This window comes from Hippocampus zosterae, chromosome 6, assembly GCF_025434085.1.
Source record: "Hippocampus zosterae strain Florida chromosome 6, ASM2543408v3, whole genome shotgun sequence".
Taxonomy (NCBI): Eukaryota; Metazoa; Chordata; class Actinopteri; order Syngnathiformes; family Syngnathidae; genus Hippocampus; species Hippocampus zosterae.
In genome coordinates this window covers 1,255,429-1,273,149 of record NC_067456.1, presented here as the reverse complement: position 1 = coordinate 1,273,149, position 17,721 = coordinate 1,255,429, and the positions used below count along the sequence as shown (strand labels likewise).

Sequence of the window (17,721 nt, the reverse complement as noted above, 5' to 3'; positions counted from 1 at the left end):
GGTATCATTAACTTGTGCTACATTCATTATTGACTCACAGCTTTTCATATGCGCGGTCATATATCAGCATTAAATGTGATTTTCTAGAAAAGAATAAACGGTTACAGCTTTACATCTACGACAAGGAGCAAAGTTGTTACTGGATTTACGAGGTTGCAAAGCAACACTGGTGAGCACGGGTGAGAGAAATGTGAAAAAATGAAATGATGCCTATCCTCCAGCCGAACGCTAATAACCAACGCGATTGGCTGGAATGTGATTAAACACAGAATGTGTGTGTGTGTGTGTGTGTGTGTGGGCATTATCCTAAGACGTAGTTAATTGTAACAAATTGTGGCCACAGACTATATCTTCAGTGATGGTTAAACTGGTTCTATTATCAACTGATCCGTACGACACTCGATGATGTGAAGACCAAAATGGCAAACATCGCAAATCACAAATTTCCAAATTGCAAACGTCAAACGGATTCTATTTTTGTTCAAGTCCGGGTAAAGTTGATAACACAAAAACAATTTTTTAAAAATCACCAAGAACCAAAGCAACATTGTCGTTCGTTAGAGTCCGTCTAAAGTCAGTTTTCATGCTAACAATGTGTCATGTCATGCCTATCTTTAACCACAAGGGGGCCTAGCTATTCGTTGGTGATGATATATTGTGATGTATTCGAATTATGTATTGTGACATTGTTTTTTTGGGGGCTGGGGGGACATCTCAATGATGTCTTTGTACATTCCGAAATTCCAAAGACAATTCCATTCAGCATCACCGTCACTTACTGGCTTTATAAGCAGTCAAAGATCAAAAGGTACAACTTTTGCATGCTACTACTCGTCCGAGCCCAAACATTTATCGGAACGTACATCTCAGACGTTTTCCACAACAAGAATTTGGGTTTGTTGACGGAAAAGCATGAGGGCTTATTGAAAAAGCTTACATATGGCCTGGGTGTGTGTGTGTGTGTGTGTGTGCATGTGTGCCACACTGGGGCTCAGATGCTCGCACCAAAATCAAGTCGTGCGATGATTGTCAACTTTAGCGTTTGGCCGGTGAGATTTAACAGCTTTGAAGCTCTGGCAACCAAACAGAACTGCTTGTACGCCATCGATTTAACTCACACACACACACACACGAAATAATACACATTTAAGTGTGCAGACAGGCCCACACACCCACTTGTCCCCCCTTCACGGCGGCTTCATTAGCGGTGGTTTGCATCACCCCCCCGGTGAAAACGTCTCATGCGATCAGGGCGGCCATTCTTTATCGCTTGCCGCCACAACATACTGCCGAACCTTCACCGGAAACCTGCCGCCCGCCCGCACTTTGTCGTCTTCATTACGCGCCGGGCACTGCGGCGGGCCGTCGGCCCCCGAAGCCAACCGGAAGCACGGCGAGGCCGTCGCCCCCCCCAAACGCGAAAAATCCAAAAGAGCAGAGCCGCTAGCCAGCTGACGGGCTAACTCGCCAAAGACGGCTACATCCGTCGCGGTCGACCTGATTTCGCCGCGTCGGCTTTTTTTTTTTTACGACAAATCGCAGGAGGCGAGGTCGACGGCGGCGAGAGCGCTTAATTAAAAGTGGATCATCTTTAATTAAGTCCCGGACAAGCTATCAATGGTAAAAGATCACACTGTCATTAGGGTTAATAAGCTGCGTTATTAACCAACTCCACCGGCATCCGTCAAAGACACTGAAAAAAAAAAGGGGGCGGGGGGCAAATGGAGCGAATTCAAGTTGAAATGCAGCATTTTAGTGCGGGAAGGGGAAAAAAATGACGACAAGCACATCTGGAAGGACTCCACGGGCGTTTTAAACAAGAGGTCGCGTCGCGCCAACTATCGTCACATCTGCATCTTTTTTCCATCATCAATTATGGATGGCGGTGATTTATTCATTCGAAAAGAAACATCCTTCAAGATGTCATCTGCTCCGGCTTTAGGTTTCCACGCCAACGAGGCCGTTAGCTGGAAATAAAAGCGAGGACCAGCCAGCTATGGGGCGGGAGTGGGGCACCAGTGGCGTTATGTGTCTGCTTATGGTAGCCACGAAAATCCATGTCAAGAACAAAAAACACGCTTGGGGCCTGGGTTTTGAAAAACGCTCCGGAATTTCATCTTTGTAGCCAAACTGTAAATGACTAGCTTTACCCGCAAATTCCAACCAAAATGTCAGACTTCTCGTTCCTTTTCAGGAACATGTCACTGCGGCTTTTTTTGTGGGTATACACACGAGACCAAATTTCATGGTGGTCTGTTCGACAGAAGTCTGAATTTTTTTAAATCACCGGAGAATTTTGGCCGAGTCAAGAAACTGCAAATGACCAACACGAGCTCAAAACTCAAAGCAAAATGGCCGGCTTCACGTTTATTGTGAGACAGGGGTTTCCTTGAACATTTTTGAACGTCCAGGAAAATTCATTTTGTTCACAGAAGCAGGCTTCGGGGCGGCTGAAGTTTTGAAATGCCTCAAAACAGTTCATCTTAGCAAATCTGGAAACCAAAACTCACACGAAAATTCTTTTCGGACATGGGATGTACTTTTTTTTTGTAGATCTACTCATGAAAGACAAAATTTCCAAATTTCATAAAACTAACTGAAATGAATCAATCAATTAAAAATCCCCCTCAGATATCATCTTGGTGGAAATGGCAGAAACGCCAAAATGGTAGATTTCCACGTGTCTTGGTTCCTTCACACTTTTTTGTTGGTCTTCTTAGGATGATCCTCCCAACTAAATTTCTTGTCACTAAGTAAAATGGGTTTTGAAACAGCCAAAATGACCTCAAAATATTTGGCAGACTTGCTGTGTATTTTCAGGCACGGGTTCCGGGGATGTTTTTGTAGGTCCACCCATTAGCGAGCAAATTTCACGTTACTAACTGGATTCGGGGGCTCTTCATTTTGGTCTTTCGGGCATTCCGCTCCGAGCAGGAGCGTCAAATCCGTTTGTCAACAGAAGGTCGCTGAAGGTAATGAACGCAGCGTGTCGACGTCGGCGTGTGTATTCATAGCGCCGTGTCGGCGGCGGTGTTCAAAACGCTTTTTTTTTTTTTTTTTTTTTTGGCGCGCACGCGAGGGCCTTTCACTCCGAATTAGGCGGCGCGGCCACCTTGTTACATTCATGTATACAAAATAAGCATGCGCTCATTGAATATTCACTGTGAACATATTCCCCGCATAACATGACGTCCCCGCTTCCACCCTTTTAAAAATTCAAATCAACGCAGGGGGAGCATTAGAATACATTACAGCCAGGATGTGTGACACCCCCCCCTCGCTCAGCCCCTCCTCCTCCTCCTTTATACGTCTGTCAGGAGGTGAAGGAGGAAGAGGCGGAGGACGGCAGAGCGCACGCGACCGAGTCGGCCCCTTGCGACGCTGACGTTAACAATAATGTAATTTAATTAAAGCCAAGATCCCCGCCGCCTCTTCTCCTCGCTTTGATTTTAATAGGCGATGAAGAAAAGAAGCCAAGAGAGGAGCGGCGAGCGTCCGAGGGGGCGGGCTGGGGCGGATGGGGGGGGGACATCAGGTCAGATCGGATCAGGCCGCCAAACTGGCCCCCCGACCCGAGCGCCCTCCCCTCGTCTTTGTCCGGGGTGCAGGTACCAGCCCAGACCACCCAGATACAACAAGAGCCATCAGCTAATGGGGAGGAAAGACGAGCGCCGCGGCCGCGGCCGCATCCGCAAATCACCACGGCAACCAACGTGGATGGCCAAAAACATATTTGGGATTAAGCCCCTTGCGAGCGGAGGGAAGTAATCCCAAACTCCAATGAGAAGGGATCACAAATAAATGACATTAAATCTGGATCCATGCTAACATGGAACACGGGGCAACCGGCAAACTTGTTTGTTGTTGCTCTCAACTTGGAAAAACACTCGACAAAAACAAGAAGGTTTGATCGAAATATTCGAAACAAAGTGCGGTCGTTTAAGCCGTCACAAAGTGGAAAGGCGAAAAGCTCACGACAAAAAAGGAGGAAACTCAAATACGGAGAGCTCAGGAAACCCGGAAGCATTTGGGCTTTTACTTTGATTGCGAATGTCTTCATATTTAGTTGACTTTTAAATCATTTCATTTTCAGTTCTTGTTTTAATATTTGGGTTTTTTTTTTTTTTTTTATTCCAAAATGATTTGTGAGGCCATTTTGCATTTATCATTTACATTTTCATACATTTTAATTCCAACTGTTTGTTTTTTTTATGTTTTAACCCGACTATGGATAGACGGATGTTTTAAATTTAATCTGCATTTCATTTTATTTTCCGATGTTCATTTTGTACTTTTCATAATTAGTACATTTGAATTTGAGTATACAGTTTTAATTTAATTTTCAGTGCTTTGTAATTTCATTCCTAAATATTCATATCCGGAATAGATCAATTAACTTGAAAATTTGAGTCTTTTTCTTTCATTGTAATTTTAAGTAACATTTTCGATGCCTTTTATTTTTCAAGTTTTAAGATAAGATATCCTTTATTCGTCCCACAATGGGAAATTTTTATTTATTTGGCACAAGCACCTTGGCTTTTGCTTGAGCTGTGTTATTTTAATTTTCTACACTCAGGATCGGCCCGTCATCCAATCGGCAGTCAGCAATAACAAAAAAAAAAAATATATATATATATATATATATATATATTTTAAAAAAAGCTTCTTGCTTTATGAGGTTAATCCTGTTACCAGCCAGGTCCAGAGCAGGAGGGGAAGGGGGCGCGGTGGGAGGGGGGGTAGGATTAACATGGCGGTCATTATCAAATTTACAACCAGTCACACAGACATCTGCCCTACTTTTGCTGGCTTCATGTAAAAAAAAGAAGTCATCTGGTTAAGAGAGAGCGGTCGGCCGGCGCTCGTAAACGGCCGCTTGCTTTTTCCGCCGCGGTGAAAGCTGTCACGGCACAGGCGGGGGGTGGAGGCGATGGAACGGCGCTGTCAGCTGGCTACTTGTTAGCTCTAACGAGGACGCCCGCTGATAGAACTAATGAGGCCCAGGTCCACCCATAGAACAAATGAGGCCCAGGGCTCGGGCGCAACGCTAGCGCGCCGCGGCGATACGGCCAGGCCGGTCAAGCCGTATTATTGGGTGGCGACGAGAGACGCGGTGAATTCCTTGCCAGACTAGAGAGGATGATTGTGAAAAAGTTATGTCCCACTGTATCTATTTGTGAATTCCACAATGTGTTGTCCTGGAATAGCAATAGCTAATAAAAGCACTAATAATAACAATGCTAATATAATTATAGCCTTGTGACGATTACAAGCGCTACCAGCGCCTTTACGCCTGGATGTAAATTCAAATGCAAACATTCACTGGCAACTGTTAGCCCCAAGCGCTAACAGATGTAGCGGTCCCCTTTCACGCCTTTTGTCTAATAGAAGGCGCGATTGTTTCAAATGATACATCTTCAAGGTTTCACCCACGCTAGCTAGCTAAATGTGTGAGAGGACAATATGCTAATGCGGCGCTAACTTCTTTTGTAATAAATCGTTAGAATAAAAACACAAGCGGTGGCGAAGATGCGTTTACAATGCGCACCTCCGCGTGAAATCGGCGAAGCGCTGATTTCCCCATAAAAGGCTTTTAATGGGAAGTAAACACGCTAGCTAATGATGCACCTACGGATCAGAGAGCGTGACATCCCATAATTAACCGGGCTAATTGCTACTAAATTGCTGCGGCGCTGCTGATAAAGTGTCAGGGGAGGGCGAGAATCAACCTCATAACAAACATACAAGTGTTGAATTGTAACCACGGACAACGGACCACATGCTGCTACACCAAGTCTCAAGACAAAGACACGCTAATCTGATCACATGGAGTAGCCAACTCGATCAACTTTCCAGCTCTCGTTCTTGGGCCAGGTTTAGCCCTTGGTCCTAAGTCCTTGGACCTTTAGTTCCTTAGGTCCTGGTCTATGTCTATGACCAGGAGCAGGATCTCTTAATTCCTAGCCTACAGTCCTGGTCCATCCATCCATCCATCCATCCATCATCTACCGCTTATCCGGGGCCGGGTCGCGGGGGCAACAGCTTTAGCAGGGAAGCCCAGACTTCCCTCTCCCTAGCTACTTCTTCCAGCTCTCCCCGGGGGATCCCGAGTCGTTCCCAGGCAAGCTGGGTGACATAGTCTCTCCAGCGTGTCCTGGGTCTTCCTCGGGGTCTCCTCCCGGTGGGACATGACCGGAACACCTCACCGGGGAGGCGCTCAGGAGGCATCCGAATCAGATGCCCAAGCCACCTCATCTGGCTCCTCTCGATGTGGAGGAGAAGCGGCTCGACTCTGAGCCCCTCCCGGATGACTGAGCTTCTCACCTTATCTCTAAGGTCCTGGTCTACGTTATGAATACTTCTCTTGGTCTGGGTATCGAGCTCGGTCCAAATCGGGGCCCCACACAATCGGCCATTTGGCACTGCCCGTGGGAACTGTTTGGGTCTAGGTCGTGGGGCTTGGGCCAGTTCTACACCCTGATGCAGGCCAAGGAACCGGTGTAAACCTTGGTCCGCTGTATTTGATGAAATAATGAAAATGATTTAAGATAAGATATGCCACAATGTAACTAATTAATTAATTATGTTGGTGTTTACATAACTAATTCTCATGTATAATATATAATTCTAATTCTTGAGTCGTTTTTTTTTAAAGTAGGGCAACAGAAAGCCGTTGATTAGCATAGCCATGTTGGTACGCCATTATTTCCATATTTCAATCCTCCACTCTTGAACGTCCGTAGCAGATGACAAAATCCCGGCGACAGCTTGTCCTCCGCTTTAAACACGGGACATATTTTCTGGGAGAGAACAGAAGTCTTTGCATGGGAAAAGTCTCGAAGCCGTCAGCCATAAAGTCTCCGGGCTTTGTAGCGTGCCGCCGCGTGAGGGGATTATTGTCTTAGTTTCAGTGTAAACATGGCCACCAACACAAAGCTCTCTTGAACACCAACCTGTTTACAATGTATACAAAAAAAAAATCTACACACCCGTGTTCAAATGCCTTTTTTTTTTCTTTTATGGGAGAAAAACCAAACCGAAATAGCTCATTTCAAAATTGTCATGAATGTGAGCTGTAACCTATACAACTGAACTTTACGTGGCGTTCATCCAAATCGGTGGGGGAAAATCACACCACCTGTAAGCGATGTTTTCAGTTTTGGGATGCGTTTCAAATGAAATCGGAATGTGTTTTGAGGCCCTAGTGAGTGATACATTTATTCATTCATTCATTCATTCATTCATTCATCTTCCGTACCGCTTGATCCTCACTAGGGTCGCGGGGGGTGCTGGAGCCCATCCCAGCCGTCTCGGGGCAGTAGGCGGGGGACACCCTGAATCGGTTGCCAGCCAATCGCAGGGCACACAGAAACGAACAACCATTCGCACTCACACTCACACCTAGGGACAATTTAGAGTGTTCAATCAGCCTGCCATGCACATTTTTGGAATGTGGGAGGAAACCGGAGCACCCGGAGAAAAGCCACGCAGACCCGGGGAGAACATGCAAACTCCACACAGGGAGGCCGGAGCTGGAATCGAACCCGGTACCTCTGCACTGTGAAGCCCACGTGCTAACCACTGGACTACCGGGCCGCCGTGATATATTTATGGTTCTAAAAAATTAATATCGTCAATGGCTCTCGGTTTTCGCTATTTCTATCACTACAGTCACGCCGCGAAATGTTCACGCCGCTATCTCATATAAACTTCACCAAGGACCCTCGCTAGCAGAGCAATAGGAAATAAAATAGCACACCTAAATAAATAAACAAGACCTGAGTTTTACAACAACCCCCCCCCAAAAAAAAGACAATTACATCATGAGATTTCCCAAATACAGACACAAACGGCACACAGAAAAAAAAACCCCGCCATTTTATCAGCGCGGCAGTCCGGCAGCTCGCACTGTTCACCTCCACCAGCACTCGGCCCACTCGTCCCCCTGGTGAGGAACAGATGCGAAGCGAGAGGAACAAATGGAAATCCAACTGGAAGCCCACTCACACACACAACAGCAGAGCAAGTCCGCCGCCTGTTTCATCGCAGCTCGCCTACTCGTGGCTCGGCTTCCTGTCGGACAGCGTGGGGGGGTTCGGGGGAGGGGGGGGGGGGTTGCTCAATAGCCGCCATGTTTAAACACAACGGCTCCAAGGGTCTGCCGAAAACTTGCGCCCCACCCTCTCCGCCCCAGCCGGCCAACCAGCCCCCCCCCCCCCCCCCCCATCCCGCCACCTTGCTCTACCTGCCATCCCCAGCCGATCCCGAGAAAAACTTGGCGGCAGATGTTGCGAGCGCCAAGTTGGCTCTGAAGTGCCTCCCCTGGTTCCCAGCGCTCGCCCGACAACACAGTCAAAACGCATCAGATCTCTTTATTTGCGCCCGGGGCGAGTTCGGCACCGCAGCTGTGGCCGCCCCCCCCCCCCCCCGCCCCGCCCCACTGCCACCGCCTACCTTTGGTGTCGAAGGCCCTCGGGCGCTAAATGTGAGACCCCGAAAAAAAAAAAAAACTGTTTCCCTCTCATTTATTGTCTCGCGCGTCTGCATCTGCTGGAAAATGCAGCAGTGGCTCAGGGCGGTGGCACGGAACGGTGTGTGTGTGTATGGGGGGGGGGGCTGGGGGGGTGTTCATACCACCGTGGGAGCAGTTGGAGGGCCGTGACCCGTGCCGAACAGATGTCGGTAACAACCTGCTTCCTTACACCTGTACGAAAACCCCGAAAAACATTCTCTGAAACATTCATGAACCGGTGGGGGTGGTCCCTGTCGGCCATCAAAAGCCGCCCCCCCCCCCTCGCCCATGTCCCACCTTTGACAGCCACCTGCAAAGGGACGCTTTGGAATTGTCACGCTGGAGTGACAAAGTACCAGAACTCAACAAAAATAATGAAGTGAAAACTTCAGAAGAGGACCGGGTTATATTTACCAGGCGGGGGCCAGGAACTATATTCAACCACCCACAGCGGACTAAGTGGAGTCGGACTGAACCCCCTCCTGGGTGGGTCCTTGAGGCGGTTGTCTATTTTTTTTTTTTGGTCGATTTTGTAACCTGTTGCTTTGTTTCTTTCCCGCTTGGATCGCAAGTGCAAGGTCTCGGCTGAGCGGCAAGAGGTCCGTTTCCGACCTCCCGTCAATCCGCTGCCCGTTTGATCCCGACGCGTTCCCTCGCGATTTTGGTGAGGCGACGCGCATGAGAATGAAGCAAGCGGGAGGCGGCAATGAAACGAGATTTGTTTTTGCACAGGCTCTAACTTCTCCACGAAAGATTATCGTGGACTCACAAAAATTTAAATTTATATTTAAAGAGACCCGAAAGATTTTCTGTTTTGCCACCCGAATTATTTTTTACACGAAAAAGAAAGGAAGATCGAAGCGGCTGCTGCTGTTTGTTTGTTTAATGTCTCGCTTTGACTTTCAAGATCTGGTTAAGTCGGTTCGTGTGGGTTTTTTTTGTTGCTTCGATCTGATTTTGGGGGCCACGTCTTTAGTCTTTGACCACAATGGCAGGAGATTCCCTTCTCATTTCTGCCACGTTTTAACTTCTCCTGCTACGTTGTTGGGTCACATTCCATTGTGGGACGAATAAAGGATATCTTATCTTATCTTATCTTATCATTCAACCGTGTCATTTACGACCTTTTTCATCTGCACGTTTTTTAGTTGTGGTTTTGTTGATTGATCGTTCGGAATTTATTTACTGTTGCATTCAATTCTGCCACACAGCTGAGTGACTCACTCCCCGCTGTTTTTTTTTGTTGATCTATCTGACCTGAATTCATTCATTTCAGCATTAAAATTACATCCGCATTTTTTTTTTAATGATTTCCACCGTTTAGTGTGTTTATGCAAACAAGCTAACTCGGATGCTATTTTTGGCACTCAAAACACCCGCCCCGCCTACCTTATCATCAGAGGTGGGCCTCATGAGGGACACTCGGTCGTACTGCCGTCGCATCAGCGCCCACAAAGCGTCCAGACGACCCTGGTGAACGCGGAGCGTTAAAACCCTCGCCGTCGAGCTCTAAGGCTCGAATGCCAAAGCGCAGCTGAAGACGCTTCACCTTGATGGGCGTGTACCACTTGCGCTCGGTGCCGTGGAAGGAGGCGGCGGCGGGCCCGGATGGGGGCCGCTTGACCATGGGCTCCTCGGCATCCTCGGGCATGGACACCACGGCGTTCTTGGCCTTCTCCAGACGGGCGCCCTCTTCCGTGGAGCCCTTCTCGCCCCAGCGCACCTGCGCAGATCAGGTAGGGCGGGTGGGACACCATCAGTTTTTTGGGGGGGTTGGTTTTGGCTGCTTGCAAATGAGCCGCGATCACACCTAGCGAACAATTTACAGCGTTCCACTAACCTACCGAGTATGTTTCCGGAATGCAGGAGGACAGCGGACTACCCAGAGAAAAGCCACGCAGCAAAGCCGGGGCCCAGAATTGAACCCCGGACCTTTGCGCTGTGAGGCGGACGTGCTAACCAGTTAGCCGCCGTGCTGCCCTATTTTCTGCCCTACTTTTTGTGACCACATATGTTCTGATTGCAAGATAACGGATACCAGAATTGCAACCGTGTGCACAAATTTTGTACTTTTGTGAGCAAATCTTTACGAAAACTCTGTTTAAAGGTAGATGTTTGAGGCCTTGGCGGTGGGTGGGGGTGAGGGTTTCTTTTTGAAGCGAGGACGTGGCCTGACAAGGCTAATAAAGAGGCTACGCTTAAAACTCCTCGAGGATGCTGGGAAATCCCTGTGATGATTTACAGATGATGTGGGGTGGGGGGCGCGGGGGGTTTACGGTGTAAGATGGCGGACATGTTGACAGCGAAGATGACGTGACGGCATCACGACGGGACGATGAAGGACAGCCTGTCACGTTAGCGTTGTCAAGGCGCAGATTGACAGATGGGAAAACGGACGGACGGATGGCATTGTCGCATTAAAAAAAATAATAAAAAAAACATGAATGTAAGCGCTTTTCCGTTGACCCGCTTTGCATTTACACGACAACACGTCGCATTCCAACGCGACCGTGTGACTTTTAGAAGAGGGACAGGAGGACGAGTCAGAAGCCGTTTGACCTCCATGCGTTTGATGCCTCCCGCTCCTCTTCCTCCGTAGTAGGAGGCGTCCACGGTGGGCCATTTCTTCTTGCCGGCCGGCTCGGGCTCCTGAAAAGGAAACGGCAACATTTGAAATCCTGGCCTGGTCTCACGGGTTCCAAAGCCCGATTTGAAAAACAAACTCCTGTTTCAAAAACCCAACAAAGGCGAAGACTAACTAACACAGGCTTGAAACCTTATCTCTGGTTTGAAACTCACTTGATCTCAAAACCTTACTTTGAAATCTTCATCCTTGTTTGAAAAGTCTGAGCAGGCTGAAGCCCTACTTGGAAAACCTAATAACCGAAGCTTAAACGATTCATTTGAACCCCAAATTTAAAAATCGGGCCCCTGTCTGAAACCCAAATTGTTTTAAAACCCTACCCTAAAATACTAACCACGGATGGAAAGTCTCATTTGAAACAATCCCATGCTTGAAACCTTAACCTAGCCTGGAAAGACCATTTAAAACCCCGAAGAGCCTACCTTGAAAAGGAAAACAAGGCCTGAAGGTAAAAGTTGAAACCAGAGTCAAAATCCAAGCCTTGCTTGAAACCATAATTCTTGAAACCTTACCTTGAAAAATATAGAAAATTTGAAACCTATAACATGTCTTTGAACTATAATTTGAAACTCTAACATGACTTGAAACTTTAAGCCTGGTTTTAGTTTAAACCCTAACACAAATTTGAAACCTCACTTCAGATTTTAACACTTGTTTGAGACCCAGTCTCGAAAGCCCCTCCTAAAAACATTCATTCATTCACCTTCCGAGCCGCTTGATCCTCACTAGGGTCGCGGGGGTTGCTGGAGCCTATCCCAGCTGTCTCCGGGCAGTAGGCGGGGGACACCCTGAATCGGTTGCCAGCCAATCGCAGGGCACACAGAAATGAACAACCATCCATGCTCACACTCACACCTAGGGACAATTTAGAGCGTCCAATCAGCCTGCCATGCATGTTTTTGGAATGTGGGAGGAAACCAGAGCACCCGGAGAAAACCCACGCAGGCCCGGGGAGAACATGCAAACTCCACACAGGGAGGCCGGAGCTGGAATCGAACCCGGTACCTCTGCACTGTGAAGCCGACGTGCTAACCACTGGTCTAACGGGCCGCCCCCTCCTAAAAACAACCAGGGCTTAAAAGACTCATTTTAAAACCCTACACGCGCCCAACACCCTAACTTGAAACCTTAACCTTGGCCTTCAACCCTCATTTGAACCCCTAACCCTGTTGTGACACCCCAAATATGAAACCGTGCCACTTGCAACATTTGTTTGGAGCCCAAATGTGAAGGCAGAACCCTAGTTTGAGAGCGGACTCACCGGTGGCGGCGGTCTTGACGGGGGTGGCGGTGGCGGGGGGTCTTTGATGACCTGGATAGGGAGAGAAAAAAAAAAAAAGTGTCAGCAGAAAGTCTGTCAGGAGATGATGTCCAACCAACGTTGTGACGGGGAGCTTGACGGCTGACAGGCCACTGAGTCAAAAAGACCCCCCCTGACCCCCCCCCCCTCTCCGTACCTTACCCCCAGCTCCCGCTGACTCTGATGAGTGTTCCTGTTTTGCAACATGAGCACCCCCCCACCCCCCCGCCGCCGCCGCCGCCACTCCCCCGTGAAAAATGAAGCATCAACTTGTTGACAGCGGGGAAGCGTCTTCAATTAATTGGACGAGGTCCAGCGCGCCCGAGTGGGCCAAAGTCCTGACGAGTTAATTAACTCCAATAAGATGGGAGACCCGAGGAGGAGGGGAAAAGTTGAGCAGGAAAAAGAAAAGGAAGAGTCGGAGAAAGAAGTGGAAAACATGCAGAGGAGGGAAACCAGGAAACAAAACGAACAACCAAAGTTAGCATCGACGCAAACAGCTGCTTCGCGCTCCGCGTTTAAAAAGCGCGGACGGCGCAGTCATTAGCATAATGAACCAAAGTCATCAATTAGGCTTAATGAATTCCTCTTTGACACGCTCGTCGGCAAATCCGGCGACCTCTCCATACGCTGCCCGGCGCCGTTCCCACCGTCGCCGTACGCTCTCCGGATTAGCTCCTCCCCGAGTAATTACACAAGCAGATTTTCGGGACATATTGTGGGATAAATAGCGGGGGCTTTTATCCAGGCTATACCTGCTGGACAGATGTGACGCCTAATTAATATCCAATAAAAAGACGAGCGACACGCATGGAATGAATTCTCCAAATCGTAAATGTCTGTAAAAGCCAAGCTGGGTCAATACGCAAAAAAAAAAAAATGTTTATTACCATGCGGCGGTTTGATACCACGTCATCACGTGCAGCGGAAAGAAAAAAATCTGTCACTGTCTTGATTGAAAAGGTATATATCAAAACTTTCAGTGGTATCGATATTGGTATCGGTATTAGTAGCACAAATAAAATGCTGCTGCACATCCGTAACAAATTAATGTATTATATTGATAAATCATGTTTTTTTAAATCAATAAATTTGTACAGTTACCATGATTGATTGACAAAGATGTATTCTCGGTCATTATTTTGTCAATTAATCGATGGATCAAAAAAAAAACGGAAATTAGCATTGAACCCTTCGAATGACCACAACTTGAACACACACGGAGCAGCAACACATACAAACGGCATCGATACCGCTATCAACTCATCAAACATTTCCGAAAGTATCTGCAATCGCGATCCGAGCAGATTGAGCCTTTGATTCCGCCGCCATTTTGACGATCATTTCCCCAACTAAACGGCAAACAAAAGAAAATCATCACTTCGCAGCTTGTGAGCGTGACCCCCCCTCGGCTGGCTCGGCGCCGAGGCGGGATTTCGCGTCTCATCCCGACTCGCCGCAGCCAGGCAGGCTGGCGAGGGGTATAAAGGAAGTGGGGTGAGGATGGGGAGAGGGTCGGGGTGGGCGGGGTGGGGGGGTTTAAATATTAACAAGACACACATGGCCCTCCTCTTGTGCCGCGTTCCCCGGGTGCGAGGCGACAGCAGCTCCCCGCACCAAGACAAACACGGCGGCGGCCAGACATGCTGCAGGGGGTTTACATTTTAATGCCTTTGTTGCCGCTCCAAAATATGCTTCCGTCTCATGCTGGACGCCGTCCCTGCAGGTTTCCGGCCACGCCAGGTGACGTCGATCATTTCTGGTGAAGGGGGGCTTTGCGTTGGTGGCAAGGAAAAAAAAAAAAAAAAAAAAGAGCGCCATCTGTGCCCTCCCCCGGCCCCGTCCCTGCTAATCTGTTGTGGATTTTTCTAAAGTGGCTGCGAGTGTTTTCCAAAGGGCCCGAGGGTATGTTGAGTTTACTCTCTCGCACAAAGTACAAGCCGCTCTCAAAGAGAACAATGGAGGAGGCCGCGCTCGCGCGCAAACGACAGCTACGCAAGTGAGGAGAACGGTTCCCAAAATGCGGGCTGCGAGATGTAACTTCCTTACGAGGGATGGGACGGGACTGGGCGGAGCTTTGAACTGCTTCTCTCAGCAAAAATGTTACGTTAATCATTCATTCATTCATTCATTCATCTTCCGTACCGCTTGATCCTCACTAGGGTCGCGGGGGGTGCTGGAGCCCATCCCAGCCGTCTCCGGGCAGTAGGCGGGGGACACCCTGAATCGGTTGCCGGCCAATCGCAGGGCACACAGAAACGAACAACCACTCACACTCACACTCACACCCAGGGACAATTTGGAGTGTTCAATCAGCCTGCCATGCATATTTTTGGAATGCGGGAGGAAAGCGGAGCACCCGGAGAAAACCCACGCAGGCCCGGGCAGAACATGCAAACTCCACACAGGGAGGCCGGAGCTGGAATCGAACCCGGTACCTCTGCACTGTGAAGCCCACGTGCTAACCACTGGACTACCGGGCCGCCGTTACGTTAATCAATCGCTCTAAATTGTCCCTGGGTGTGAATGCGGGTGTGAATGCTTGTAGTTGTTTATCTCCGTGTGCCGTGCGATTGACTGGCAACCAGTTGAGGGTGTACCCCCACCTACTGCCCGAAGACAGCCGGGAATGACTTTGCTGAATGCGAATTCCTCTGCAGTCCTGCTTTTTCTTCCTACAGATTGCGACGGCTGCAGCAGTCCCATAACTACCGGGTGGATGAGCGGATCAGATAATGTGGGATTGGATATCGACGGTATTTTCAGTGTATACGGTGGTAAATAGTGTTAGGCGGGACAGTGGTCGACCGGTTAGCGTGTCCGCCTCACAGCGCAGAGGTGCAGGGTTCGATTCCGGCTCCGGCCTTCCTGTGTGGAAGTTTGCATGTTCTACCCGTGCTTGCGTGGCTTTTCTGCGGGTTCTCTGGTTTCCTAACAGGAGATTTTTTTTCCCCCCAATTAAAGCACCACACTCATGCGCTATATGCCAAGGACACTTCCTCAAACAAAATATTACCACGTACTTGAAGTGGTGCCGCTGCTAGTTTGCCTCACCCACGAACCACCTGTTGATTTCAGCGAAGCATCCGTGCGGTTAAGGCCAAAAACCAAATGAATGGCAATGAATCAACTTCAAGACATAATTGTCGTTGCAGTGCTGAATTTGACGCATCGCCAATTTGGTTCAACGCCGTCTTTCCGCCTATGGTACCCCACCCTGAAAGCGGCCAAGACAAAACACCAAGCACATAATCCGAGTTTAGCCTTTGAGGGCCAAATTGCGCTTTCGCCCCAAATTGTCAAGAGCTGATTGGCTGAGGGTCAAGTCGAACACAATTACCACATCAAAGCGGCACACGGGGAAACAAAATGGCCTCTCTCGTTTGGACCCCAGCCGACTGGCCGCCGACGTCGCCGGGCAACGGCGCACAAAGACGCTCAAACAGGAAGCGGATACGCCGACTAAAAGATGGCAACGGCCTGCGGGCGACAGATTGCGAGCAAAATCTTTTGTTTGCGAAACACCGGCGTCACGGCACTACCTGGGGGACCAACATGATTAATAATAAGCGCCGAGATTGGTGATGCTTTTTGTCGGATTTGCAGCCGCCGCTACGCTGTCCTGTTGTTAGTGTGTTTGCTAATCCCGTCCTTCGCACCGTTTCGGTCAAACAAAAAACGATCTGAGGCTGCTTCTAAAAAGTCAGCATGTTTTGTTTTATGTTTTTTTTTTTTTTTTTTCCAGGTCACTATTTGGTCCGAAGAATTTCCATCGCCTCAAAATGCTCCCCATGACAATGATCTGTGTGAACGGCACCAATGCGGATTAGGGGTTGGGTCATGATTGGGGGCTGAAGGGGGTCCTTAACCACTTTCACGCCGTCAGTCGGCAAATTCTGGGGGGGGGGGGGGGGGGTCCACTTACCACAGTGCAACAGAGAGGCCAGAACCACCACATGAGAGCCAGAGCCACCAAAGCCAGAAGCACCAGGAACACGATGATCACCACCAGACCGTTGGACTGCAAACACATCACAGTCCATTTGTTGTTTCATAGTTTCAGGTGCCACAAAATACAAAAAACATGAGCACACAAAGTCAATGTCTTTTTTTTTTTCCTCCACAAAAAGGTCACTTTCACCGCTTTTTGGTCAGAAAGCAATGTAATTGGTAAAAAACAACCTAAGGCTGCGCAATTAATGCAATTTTAATCATGCTCCAAATTTGGGCAGCCATGATGAAATGAACCTGATTTTTGTATTTCATATGCGGGCTCCACTACATATCTAATTGAGGACTTTTGCTACCGCCGATGGTCGACTGGTTAGTGCGTCGGCCTCGCAGTGCACAGGTGCAGGGTTCGATTCTAGCTCCGGCCTCCCTGTGTGGAATTTGCATGTTCTCTTCGGGCCTGTATGGGTTTTCTCCGGGTACTCCGGTTTCCTCCCACATTCCCAAAACATGCGTGGCAGGATAATGGCAGACTCTGAACTGTCCCTAGGTGTGAGCGCGAAAGTCGCCCGCCTACTGCCCGAAGACAGCTGGGACAGGCTCCAGCACGCCCCGTGACCCTTGTGAGGAGAGGTCAGCCAACCACCAGGGGGCGATGCTATATTAGACATCATTAAATTTGGCAAGTTAAACAGGATAAAAGCATATGAATTCAGTTAGCCCGAGATCAACTTTACATTCCTAGGTAGACTTGACTTTTGTTCCTATTATTGACCAGCGATTCCTAAATCGATGCATCGATGTTTACATGCAAATACTCACACAAGTGGAGGCGGTGATGGTGTACGCGCTGGATATGAAAGACTTGCCGTTGTTTAAGCTGATAAGCACATCCATGCTCCTGGGAACACACACAATATTCTATGCTTCAAATGTTTCAAACAAAACAAAAAGAAAAGAAAAGAACAGTTTACATTTCTTTCGCCACCTGACAAATAGCAAAAAAAAAATGCATTTTAGCTTGGAAAATAGATTGTTGCACATTCTCAGCACTATCGTTGAATTTTAAAAAAAGTGAAAAAAAATCTATGAGGAAATTTTATCAAAATGAATCTTTTTTTGGTAATGATTCAAATGTTTATATTGCAAAATATGTGTACTAAGTGTAAATGAGTTCACAGACGCTCATATCAAAAGGACAGCAGTCCCAATAGTTCCGAAGTGCTTTGATTTATTGGGGGTGGAGAAAATTAAAAAAAAAAATAAAATAAAACACTTCTTTTTACGCGATCCCACACTTAATTTGCAAGTATT

The 17,721-nt window shown here is 48.2% G+C and overlaps 1 protein-coding gene across 1 annotated transcript in view; it reads right to left on the bottom strand.

Annotated features, from left to right (window-relative positions):
• The window catches only part of antxr2a (ANTXR cell adhesion molecule 2a), a 47,354-nt gene that overhangs the window by 7,787 nt on the left and 21,846 nt on the right, over positions 1–17,721 (bottom strand). Inside the window, exons 11-16 of the mRNA XM_052068987.1 lie at positions 17,230–17,308; positions 16,382–16,477; positions 12,418–12,468; positions 11,072–11,161; positions 10,062–10,235; positions 9,902–9,982 (exon numbers count right to left, since the gene is read on the bottom strand). Of these exons, the coding sequence (XP_051924947.1) occupies positions 9,902–9,982; positions 10,062–10,235; positions 11,072–11,161; positions 12,418–12,468; positions 16,382–16,477; positions 17,230–17,308 (571 nt within the window). The remainder of the gene's footprint in view (positions 1–9,901; positions 9,983–10,061; positions 10,236–11,071; positions 11,162–12,417; positions 12,469–16,381; positions 16,478–17,229; positions 17,309–17,721) is intronic.